Here is an 11,976-nt window from a genome sequence, read left to right as displayed (position 1 = left end):
TATCTCGTAGCTACACATTTTTAAGATTTGATTCTATGCCGCATAGTACGAATTGAAAGCTTTAAAATCAGATCGTTTTCAGAGTGGATCCTGTGCACGAGTCCACCCCTATGTGCTACTGGTGTAAGCTTTTCTTCATTTGTGTTTAGCAGCTTTTATGAAGCTTTAAATTCTGTTATGCTGTGTGTTAACTTTTATTTTGGGGCTTTGGTGAAGTATTATGGTAACTGCTTTATGTCTTGTATATATAATTACATTTTATGATCAAATTTTAAACTACTTTTGGGGCTTTGACGAATCATTGTGGCAACGAAGTAGTTTTTGTACATTAACTTACTATATTTCTTGTACGAGATTAATCATTGCTGTATATGGAATTGAGTGTTCTACCTTTATGAGACTGAAGACCTACCTTTAAAGAAGTGGATAACAAACAATTATGCTCAACAATCTCGTACATTTGATGCAACAAAAAGTGCAAACAAGTAGATTATGCCAACCAATTGAACTCAAACGTTTTTTATCAATCAAATAACTTGGAGAAAGAGAGAGAGAGAACACGCGACCGATTTGTTTAATTTACTGTGCAACTATGGAAGTATGCATGCTCCTGGTTATACAATATTAGAGATTTAGAATAACCAAGATAGTACCGTGGAAACTCTGAATTATAAAGTTATTGTTTGCAACACATTTCACTTCTCATTCAAGAAATTTGAACTCTTTATTTCTTATTATTCATGAATCTTCAACTTTCTTTGAATCGTATATGCATGTAGCTATGTAATATGCATGGAATACTTCAATATTATGAAATTTGGAAAGATGATTGCTTCTAATTCATTGAAATCTATGTGGTTATCCAATTGATTATTAACTGATGACAGGTATCATCGAAATGAATAATGAATCATTATTTCTGTGGAAGCCTGCTACATGATTGATGCACTTTATATGACCAGAAGAAAGCAGGTAAAGACACCAGCATTCAAACTAGAAACTCTAGTGTTTTACCTCCTATTCGTGATACATTGGGATTTGAGCCAACACCATCTGATAGTTATTTTTTTCTCCATCCGGTCTTCTTTTATGGTATCTAGCTGGTACTCTGTGTATCTTTCATTTTCCAGACATTTGACGCATGATAACAATAGCCATGTAGCCCCGTTCAAAGTAAAGTATAATTGACATCCCTGTGAATGTGTAAAGTGCAATTTGTACAAGAGGTGCAATTATTTGAACTCTCATACTCTCCCAAGTATAGTTCATACTTCTCGTGGGATAGTAAGGATGATATGTTGAATCTAGACTCTAGAGTCAAAACAAATGAGACATAAAGAAATTAAGGCGAAATGCGACGAAGGTTGTGGTTACAATGCTTTAGGCAGCTTAATTTTTTGCTTTAAATAGGTGTAGGGAAAGGCATGGGCAAGGACACGTTAAATGGATTAGGTGGAAGATGGCACCAAAGGACTTATTCTATGGAAAGTAAATTCCTCGGTTTGAGAGACACTCGGAGTGCATGCAAATAAAGTTGCTGCAGCGTGGTACTTGCTAGCCGAAATTCTGGCCTTTTCAACAATGTTGCAGTTGAAGAATTAAATATGGATAGTTTTCTTTTTAAGGACTTTTACCTTGAGTTGAATACAAAGCTAGAGGTGCAGCTTCACTTATTATCTACCATAGGGAAGTTGCTCCTTTAACCTGCATTGATTTTTATTAATTTTAGTTTGCATATACTGTCTTGCTTTCTTTAGTATGGCCATTACAAAAATTGCAAATTTAACCCTATTGAAAAAAGCGCCAAACTACCATTATTCTTCTTTTCTAATCTCAATCAAAGGAAGGGCAAGAAATAAAAAAGTCTCAGACCTGTAATTAACTTCTATTCTTCCCATATCTTTCGCCCATTTTGTGTCTCTCACTCATCTTTCCTAATAAACCTTCTTTTCCAAAACCAGCAAAACTGAACTGTTGAAATCCAAAACCCAAAAACAGAAATGATAACGAGGTTCAGATGGTCCTGGAAACCTACAAAGGCTGAGAGGGTTAAGTTGATGGAGTCACTGCTGAGAATTTCATGCAAACTATCGATCGTTAAGGTTGTTTTGAAGCTATTTTTCTTCCATTATAATATTATTGATGCGATCAAAGATACTACCATTTTACTATGATTTTTTGTTAGACTAGGGCGTTATTAACACGTTTCAGCCTTTCTAACATTTATTGCAATTGAAGGAACTAAACATAAAATTAAAATGCAAGAGGTAAATTTATATTTTCAATTTCCTTATTTTCAGTTTCTACTTCAGTGTCATGAGTTTTATTTTTATGGGTTAATTTTTTTCCTTGTCTCATTGTCAAACTTCCTTTGCGTTTGGAATTCGATGGTCGTAGGCATGCTGCCTGTCAAACATAATTTCAAGTGACAAGTTAACTTTATTTTCTTAAGAATTTTTCCGTTTGCCATCACCAAGTTTCCAATTTATATGTTAGGTGTCATTCTTTATCATATTTATGGTGCTGTGATGAAATAGATATATTATGCCCACAACATGTTGGAAAAAGTGTGCTGATAAATTTTGTATTTATAGCTTTTCTCTGGGAATGCACCACATGCTATAGGATGTGGTATACTGCATGCTATAGGATTGATGTATGATTTTGGTATAATAGAGTAGTGTAGTTAGCAATATTCACATAGCGTCAAAAATACCTTTTAAAGGAAAATGATGACAAATCAATAAACTAAATCTGCCTTCCACTATATTATGTGATTTACAGTGGGTGAAACTGGGAAGTCATTTGTGGGACATCAAGTAAACTGATTTAAATTTATTATTATCGTTCCTGTTGGTTATTTTCCTCATCTTCTTTGCATCATTTAGCCAAAAAATTGACGGAGAGAGGCTAGGAAATAAATGACAGCTGTGCTCTTTTTCTGTACCTTTAAGTGATCTAAACAGTGTTGTGTGTATGCCAAGGAGTTATAGAACACAGTTCATACTTGGGAGGAATGGGGTTCTTTTGCTGTGTCTAAAAAATGAAGTACTGTTGCTATGAATATTTAGTTTGTTCCATTATAAGTTATTTGGTTGCAACAAGGGGACCTATGCTGTGTATGTTTGTTTGTTTTGTCCATGGATTATGATGGTGTGTGGTTTTATTGGTATGGTATTCTATTTATAATGCAAACAAATTTTGTATTGGTTTGTGAATTGAGTATCTTTAAATGGAAGAAGCTTTTGTTCATATGGTATTATATTTGTTCGATATGTGGATATAACTGCATGTGGATTCATGGATATAACTGCATGTGGATTCACTATACCTCTCACTACTATGGTTGTCAGCGTTTCAATGTCCCTATTTAACTACATTTTTTATTATGAAAATTTTGTACAACACTTGTTAAATATCATGGGTCTGTTACGGAAAACCACCCAGGGCCTGCAACCACATAAGGTAATTCCCATTTTTCCTTGGAATTTTATCATCTTCACTATAGATATTTATTTTTATTTTATATTTTTTAATTTTTGTTATCTTTTTCTTGTTGTGAAAGATATTATTCAGAAAATCGGAGGAGAAATGATGTTCATTTAGTTTCCTGTAGAAAACCAAATGAATTTTGGTGAAGATGCAGGCAGCGTTGAAAGCATAAATGGTGCTTTCTTTTATACTGTGTGGATGGTGTTGCCAAGAAAATGGAAACTCTAATAATAGTGAAGGTAATAACTTATTCACCACATTGCATTTGACTCTATCACTTGATGTTTTTAGCTACAGAGTAATATAAAATAGAGGCATTAGATGGTTTGAAAGTGTGATCTCAACTGAGTTTGGTTTGTGCAAAAAGTTGGTAAAATTCAAATCTTCTAGTGGAACTCTCCGGAGACTTAAAAGAATTTGCGTTTTGAACTTACATAAAATATTTTGCCTCACTTAATTTCTGCAATCTCTTCTCACTTGTGATATCAGTTTTATCGGTTCTGTTGAATATCAGCCTTCAGTGTGCTGATATTCCTTCAGTGTGCTTGAATTGTTTCAGCACATCTGTTAGAACTGTTTCATCATATATTATCTTTAGTAGTTCTACCGATCGGTCAGACCAAGAAATAGACTTTTGGTTGCTAACACAAACAAAAGACTAGGTAGTAAGGATTGGATAGTGTGTCTTGTCTACTTTCCAACGTAAAGATCAGTCTCTGCAATTCCTAGCAGTTTCAATCTAAGAAATTCCCCTTGTACTGGACACCACTTCCGGCCTTCAAACGCGTAGTTCTCTAGCCCGAGTGACTCAAGATTAGGCAAAGAACCCCACAATTGTCATCATATCTTCCAAAGGTAAATGGCAGCCAATTAAAGTCAACTCTTTGAGAAAGAGTGGGAAGCTGAGGTAGTTTAAAGATATCGGATCGCTTGAACTGAAGATCAGTAATTTGAGATTACGCAAGTGGTAAAGATTGTCAAGATAGAAGCGATGCCATTGCAAACCTGGAGCTCTTTCAAGAACCTCATTTGTACACCTGAAACCTAAAACACCATAGAGATTCTGTGGATTTTCGTAAATTTATTTCAAAAATTTTCCTGAATCACGTCGTTGCGAAGATGAAGATCACATAGAAAACACCATTGGAAAAGAGATGTCTGAGTTGTGGCAAGTCCCAGATTTCTGACGGTAGAATAATTAGATTACTTGAGCAGCTGAAAACAATCAAACTCCTCCATCCCTAGATTTAGGAATATGAAAAAACATGAATGATTGATTTGCCTGCAAAAGCTAATAGTATATATCACTTAATATTATATTTCCTATTTGCATTTATAAATTAAGAAAAATTGAACAGTTCCCCTATTTTTTTTTTTAGAATTCCTAAACTAAGGTAGGAGGATTCGAACCCGAGTCACTATACAGGGGAAAGAGGGTGAGATCAGAGTTAAAGCCGGTCTTGAAAAATGAAAAGTTTCGAGTATCAATAAAAAGAAAATTTTAAACAAAATATTAGTTAATTCAAAAAATTGTGTTAGAAATGTATAGAAGTTTCGAGTATCAATAAAAAGAAAAATTTAAACAACATATTAGTTAATTCAAAAAAATGTGTTAGAAATATCTATACTATCTATACAATATCTATACTATCTATACAGTGTGAGGACATGATAAGGACACCAAATTTTTTTTTCTAATTTTACCTTTATATTATACTAATATTATATTTTGTTTTGTTTTTTTTTTTTTTTAATTTCAACACACTTTTATCATTATTTTTTTCAACCATTCAAATATCAATTTTGTCCTTCTATAATTTTTTCAAATTTCATTTCAGTCCATCAATAATGATAAAAAAGATCTTACACACACGTATCGCGTATGTAAAATAATTAGTACTTACAAAATATGTAGAATGAGAAAATTGAAATTTTATATTCTAATAATTGATTTCAAGAAAAAATTCAAAATTATAATGAAAGAATTATATTATTAAATAACTAATTAGAAGTCCAAAAACTTAATAAATTTTCATATTATTTACACGACATGATTCATTTAAGAAGAAAGTTATGATAATTAATTTAAAGCGTGAATTCAATATTAAAATAATAGCTAAAAATATTGAATCTCGATTTACATTTAAATAAATAAATTAAAATTATAATTTTAAAGTATACATTTTATTTTCTAGAAATTTTTAAAACAAAGGACAGAGCCGAAAATGAAACCTGAATTTGCCATAATTCATGAGAAACCAAACCTTTTAAAATTTATAATAATATTTTATAATAGCCATTGTTAAATGATTTGTACAAATAAACTAGTCAATTTGTTATTATAAATTTGAAATTCATCCAAATATAACCTCAAATAAGATTGGAACAACTATTTCAATTAAATTTGAATATTTTTGTCAGCATGGCTTATAAAACATAATATAATATTTAGGTCCTACATTGCAGACCAGACATTAGGGTTTGAGTAAATTTATCTTCAAAAAAGTAAATAAATAAATACTCATAAATCTAGGTTTATTTGTTACATTTACAACTAAATTTGTATCACAGTTATCACAACATGTAAATTCAATGCAAAATTTCATTTATCAAAATCTTGTGATAATTCAGTACAAAATTTTATTAGATAATAGCAAAATCTTACGACATATTTGTCGTAAATACCGAGTATTATATATTAGTTGTTTAACATTACTCTTTTTATCCAAGTGTCTAGCAAAAATTTCTAGCTGATAGTTAATTTAATGTTCGATTTGATTGATAAAATTGATTAAATTTAAGATAATATGATATTTTGTTTTGTCTTTTTTGAAAATATTTATAATATTATTTATAAATGATAATATTGGAATAAAAATATGGATAGGTATGTTTGATTCAGCGTCAAATTGGGGTTTAGGTTTATATGTAAGACGAACAGCGAAAAATCGCCAGGATATTACTTGATGATTGATCTCTCCGGTAGAAGATAGCGGGCAAGTCTTCTCTATTTTTTTTTGCCAATCGAGCATGCTAAACCTAATTTGCAGGAGAAATTTTGGTTCTGTGAGTAAACTTCATCTTCTCCAGTTTCATCTTTGTTCTTCGTTAAGCATCAGCACTCCTGATTACGATTCGAAAAATGGAAATGGGGACCCGTTTGCAGTCAATTATCTCTCGGAAAGATTAGGTTTTTCTAGGGAATGTGCTTTAAAAGCTTATACCAATGTCAAATTTAGGAGCTCAAGAAACCCGGATTCAGTCCTTGCGTTCCTCGAGGAAAATGGCCTTAGTGATGCCCAGATCAAGCATCTGATCAAACGTGTTCCCCAAATCCTAACATTGAAGCCCCAGGATAATCTTTTGCCCAAGATCGAATTCTTCCGTTCTTTAGGCATATCTAGGGATGATATCGTCAAGATCATTGCAGTTGCCGGAAGTTTCATGAGAAGAAGCTTGCAGAATCGAATCATCCCGTCGTTCGAATTCGTGAAGAATATGCTGAAATCAGAGAAGGATGCAGTAGATGTTATCAAGAGGTTTCCTAGTTTCCTATATATGGATTTACAAAAGACTCTGTGTCCGAATGTGGATATTTTGCTCGAGGCAGGGGTCCCGGAGATCAATGTTTGGCGTTTGTTCAAGCAACGTCCAAGAACTCTGTTGATGGATCCTGATGAATCTAAAGAGTATGTGGAGCGTGTTGCCGAGATGGGTTTCAGCCCGGAGAGTGCGAATTTTGTTGTAGCTTTCGGAGTGATGAGGAGGTTCTGTAAATCGAGTTGGAATAAGAAGATGGACGTGTACAAGAGATGGGGTTATTCGGAGGATCATATACTCCTTGCTTTCAGGAGATACCCGCAGTGTATAGCAAAGTCAGAAGATAAAATTGATGCAGTATTGGATCATATTATAAATAGAATGGGTTGTGATCCATCGGTTTTTATCACGTTTCCGGCAATGATGTCTCTAAGCTTGAAGATAACTATTATTCCAAGGTGTTCGGTTTATCAAGTTTTGAAGTCAAAAGGTTTGCTTTATAATGGAAGCATCACAGGTTTTCTTAGGCACACAAAAGAAAAATTTCTTGAGAAGTTTGTGTTGCCCTTTGTGGATGAAGTTCCGGAACTCTTGCAACTATATCCCTGTGATTTGAGTACACCAAAAGGTTCATTGATGATAATACATCGTCCTAAGAATGAAAAATGCGAAATGCCTGAACAAAAGGATGGTCCTAAGGGTAGATAAGCTAGATCATAAATGTTCGAATAGGTGCCCAACAAACCAATTTTGATCATGAGATTGATTTAATCATCCTTCTGTCAAACATTCACATTATTCAGTCAATGATAATTTTATTTTTGATCCTTTTTGTCCATATACTCAATCTATTGCACAGATAAAAACATAGAGTGAAATATGGTTGCGCAAATGTTGACTATCATTAAATTTATAGTCGAGTAGGTCTCTTGTGAGACGGTTTCACGAGTCTTTATCTGTGATACATGTCAATCATACCGATATTCACAATAAAAAGTAATACTCTTAGCATGAAAAATAATATTTTTTCATGGATGACACAAATAAGAGATCTGTCTCACAAAATACGATCCGTGAGATCGTCTCACAAAAACTAGTCTTCATACACATTCCTGGTCTTAGAGTCATTTGTTGAGAAGGATATTGATTTGTTTCCTGCATAGCCATTGTAATCTCTTATACGTAAGTAGGGATCTTGAGTGAGGGTTCTGGCTAAGTGTTTTAATCACGATTTAGTTGATTAAACCGAAATGGAGTTAAACCTCATGAAACATGAAATATAAAAAATACAAGAAACATCAACTTAATTCTTTCATTCATGTATCAAATAACATGTTTACGAGCTTTTTTTTTAGCTCGAAAACGGTCGAAATTAAATTTCATTTCATGCTAAAATGTATATGTAAAAAAAAAATTGAAGAAGAGAAATCTTTCCTTCTAGGTTTACAGAAAATGAGGCTATTTTCAAAATAGCCTTGCAAGTTTGGTTACAATCCTTTGGTGATATTTGTAGACCATGCAATCTTTTATCATAGCAAAATAATCTGAGTTCCAAATTCCCGATCGAGATTTGTTTATTCAACGTTGTAGAAAACTTTCGTCTGTCCTTTCTTTGTCCGAATTTGAGAAACCTGAACAAAGGACACCAAGTGAGTCTACAAAATACAGAAGGCATGGGGCTATTTCAAAGAAGCAACACGAATAAAACGAAACCATCGTCGTTTTCACCGATCAATCCTGAAAGCCGGATTTTGGGCATGGAGAAAGAACATCTAAGCTCAACGTCAGATACTCGGGATTTAAAAACATAATAGGACTATTACAAGGAACCTAGGAATCCATGTGCATCAATTGCATCTCTCATTTAACCAACTGGTTCAAGAGCTTGCCTTTATGTTGCATTCACGCATTTTAAGTCAAATCTCCCTTCCAACATTCGAGGTGTAAAAATATTTTCCTTGCACTAACCAAACTAATTCGATTTCTTTGTAATGGCTTCTCGTGTTTCTAGTGGGGAGATCTTGGCATAGTCCCTCCACCCAGTATATCTTACCGTTTTCAATACTAGTCTTCAGTGATTCTCGAATGAATGCCGAATATATGCAGTGTTTCACTAAGGCCGACGTAAATGTTAATCTCAACAATTAGCTACGCAAGATTGAAAAACAGCAAATTCCCCAAGAACAAGATCAAAACAGACATTTCATTGGCTAGACAATCTCTTACCAATGTGCAAGTTGTGACTAAATACCGGGTACAGTAAAAATGATATATTTCAAATGATTACACTGTATGAAAGGGGGTACCTTTAATCTTGAAATCTCGCTTATGTCACTAACGTGAGTACCTCCGCAGGGACATCCTGGATTATCGTCTAACTTTACTATGCGAGGAGTGCTGTCCTGAAGAACCGGTAAGCAAAACGATGAGCAGAATAGCTGATGAGGACACAATTACAAGTATATTAGGAATATGGTGTGACCTTGGGTATATAATCAGGCAGCGATCCACCACATAATTCAGAAGCTTTATCGTATGGTAAGACAAAGACTGAAACCTGAATCACATATTAAATCATCGACAGATATATACACACACCATTATGAGTATAAAGTTCAATCCAAGGAGATAATTGTTTCAATATCGAATATGAAAGAATTTGCTTACTTTCCCTCCTTTGGTAATCAAATTGTTAGCTTCTACTTCGAGTTCGTTTTGTTTAGTTTTCAATTCATCCTGTGAAATCGCGCCTTTGTATTCCACATATGGCCTGAAGAGTTTTTTTTGATTATGATTAACTTGAATTGATAACAACTTGCAATCTGATGGCACTACATATAAATACGAAAGAATTGATTTCAGGATGTACTTTGAGGAGTGGAAATGACATTGTGATTGTGGACGAAATGGAGCTGAGCAGTTAAAAAAAAAACTCCCTCAATTTTATTTCCCTTCGGATTCGAAGGGAAGGCAATGATGGGGTTCGACTGGTTGATTTTTGTATATTTTGGTAACCAAATTGATAATCGAGAAACATCAGATGCTAGAACTGATTTAGTCAAGTACATTTGGCACTGAAAATATACAAACTATTTAATTTCATATGATCACACAAACACCAGAGATGCATACCCGTCTGGAAAATGGTATCCTTTAGTAGGCTCCAAGTGATCCCATCCCACATTTTTCATACAAACATCCAGCAAATGTCCAGCTGAGTGTAGCCTACAAAGTGGAAAGACTTGAAGTTATAGGGGAAAAAAGATGAGAGTAGCAAGATTACTTGTATAACAGAATGGTTTTATTGACACAATACAGATTATAGCAAATTAACTAGCAGCACGAATCCCCGATTTCGTGAATGTGTTTCCACCATGTGAGTAGAAACTATTTAGATCTGTCTTTGATTTTGAAGACGTTAGTTTGAAAAGCAACACAAATCTTGATCAGCTATACATGAAATGAAGTCGAGAACCAACAAAAAATTTCATCGAAAACGTCTATATCCTCCTCGCACAATCAATATCCGATTTGGAGAACCAACATCCCACACACACAAGCTAAAGATCAAATATTTCATACCTAGAATTGATCCTTCGCCTCAGTTCATCCACGCGTAACAAAACTTGAGTACCGCTCTCAATATTACTTTCCGATGCCCCATCTTTGGAGCTCTCAAAATGCCCATAGTGATACACCTATCACATAATGAACCTAAAAGTAAGCGCAGCATACATAGAAACAAAAACAGAACTCGCACGAGACAGCAAAGAGCAAAAAGAGAGAGAGCGAGAGAGAGAAGCTTAAAACTGGAACCAAGAAACACACAATTTTTTCCTTGGATCGAACATCTTGAACGACGAAACTGAACTCTGGATTGGATATGGAACCAGTATCTGAAGGTTGACCACCCCCTTGTGGATGAAAAATTGTAGAATCCAGCACCAATATATGTCTGCCATCCTCTCCCTTTTCAAAAACCCAATACAAAAATTCACAATACATTAGTAATTCTTCAAAACTCTTTCAGCACACACATCACCAAAATCGTAAAACATCAGTGAATCTTTAATAACACATACACTTCTAACACTGTGAGTGTTCAATATTTAATATTTTCAATAACCCATCAAGAAAATCACTAAAACGTGTGAATAGGAACTGACCATCGAGGAGGAGAGGATGGTTGCAGTGGATTGAAGTTCCCGCATGTCATAATAGTATTTTAATGTTGTTGGTTTAAGATTCGGATTCATGATGCCAACGTTTCTGTTTCTCAATTTGTAGGTCTCACAAATAACAAGTATCCAACTATATAAAATCGAAAAAGGAGGAAGGATTCACCATTCACCATTCACCATTCAACGATAGATGACAATAATAATAATATTTTTCTTGATTGGTTGCTAGGGTAATATCCTTTTTTATTGGTGAATATAAAATATTACGGATAATATTTAAAATACAGAAAACTGTAATGAAAAAATAAAAATTTATGGTAAAAGAAAAAATCTCAAACTCTCAAAATTATCAAACTACACACTTTATAATATTTTTTCTCTCAACTTAATTGTGATTTTCTTCACAAATGAGAGATCTATTTATAGAATTTCTTTACAAATAATCCAAAAATAAATTCATCATTACATACATCATCACAGATTAATTTTCAATATTTACAACTCTTATTTTCAACATTCAAATATTTAATACACACATTTTAAATATTACTAGTATAATGCACGTGTGTTGCACATAATATCAATTATATTATAAAAATTAAAAAAAATGATTTTCTAAAAAACAATTTGAATCATTTTGTTATTTATCTGAGCTTAATTTCTTATCATATTAAATCATTTACAAGAACTTATATAACTTACTTTCAAAATTGTTTCCAAAATTAAAATTCAAGCAGTTAATTTTATTTTATATAATAAGAGT

The 11,976-nt window shown here is 33.3% G+C and overlaps 2 protein-coding genes and 1 long non-coding RNA gene across 4 annotated transcripts; 2 read left to right on the top strand and 1 right to left on the bottom strand.

Moving 5' to 3' along the window:
- On the top strand, positions 1 to 3,756 carry LOC140832962 (uncharacterized). 2 transcript variants are annotated; one of them, XR_012118202.1, is made up of 3 exons: positions 1 to 123; positions 888 to 972; positions 1,411 to 3,756. It is a non-coding gene; the product is annotated as an uncharacterized lncRNA (long non-coding RNA). The 2 variants fall into 2 exon arrangements; XR_012118201.1 differs by having other exon boundaries at positions 888 to 3,756.
- A 2,631-nt stretch (positions 3,757 to 6,387) lies between these two features.
- Positions 6,388 to 7,855, top strand: LOC140831743 (uncharacterized). Its single transcript, XM_073195490.1, has one exon. The coding sequence runs from the start codon at positions 6,523 to 6,525 to the stop codon at positions 7,738 to 7,740; it is 1,218 nt and encodes a 405-aa protein (XP_073051591.1). The 5' UTR covers positions 6,388 to 6,522; the 3' UTR covers positions 7,741 to 7,855.
- Positions 7,856 to 8,446: 591 nt separating this feature from the next.
- On the bottom strand, positions 8,447 to 11,387 carry LOC140832961 (uncharacterized). Its single transcript, XM_073197288.1, has 8 exons — positions 11,199 to 11,387; positions 10,861 to 11,001; positions 10,615 to 10,730; positions 10,165 to 10,257; positions 9,700 to 9,802; positions 9,515 to 9,589; positions 9,339 to 9,434; positions 8,447 to 8,663 (listed from the first exon to the last, which is right to left on the bottom strand). Exons 1-8 carry the CDS (start codon positions 11,286 to 11,288, stop codon positions 8,607 to 8,609), a joined length of 771 nt encoding a protein of 256 aa, XP_073053389.1. The 5' UTR covers positions 11,289 to 11,387; the 3' UTR covers positions 8,447 to 8,606.
- Between the last annotated feature and the right edge of the window lie 589 nt (positions 11,388 to 11,976).

The sequence above is a fragment of the Primulina eburnea genome, chromosome 5 (assembly GCF_022965805.1).
Source record: "Primulina eburnea isolate SZY01 chromosome 5, ASM2296580v1, whole genome shotgun sequence".
NCBI lineage: Eukaryota > Viridiplantae > Streptophyta > Magnoliopsida > Lamiales > Gesneriaceae > Primulina > Primulina eburnea.
Note: the sequence above shows the minus strand (reverse complement) of the source record. Positions and strands in the feature narration are given on the sequence as shown.

Coding starts and splice junctions, on each gene's coding strand:
- LOC140831743 (XM_073195490.1), top strand. CDS start 6,523: ATGCTAAACCTAATTTGCAGGAGAAATTTTGGTTCTGTGAGTAAACTT.
- LOC140832961 (XM_073197288.1), bottom strand. CDS start 11,288: ATGAATCCGAATCTTAAACCAACAACATTAAAATACTATTATGACATG. Junction 9,435..9,514: donor TGCCTGATTATATACCCAAG/GTCACACCATAT, acceptor CCGGTTCTTCAG/GACAGCACTCCTCGCATAGT. Junction 8,664..9,338: donor GCGAGATTTCAAGATTAAAG/GTACCCCCTTTC, acceptor TCCTTTGTTCAG/GTTTCTCAAATTCGGACAAA.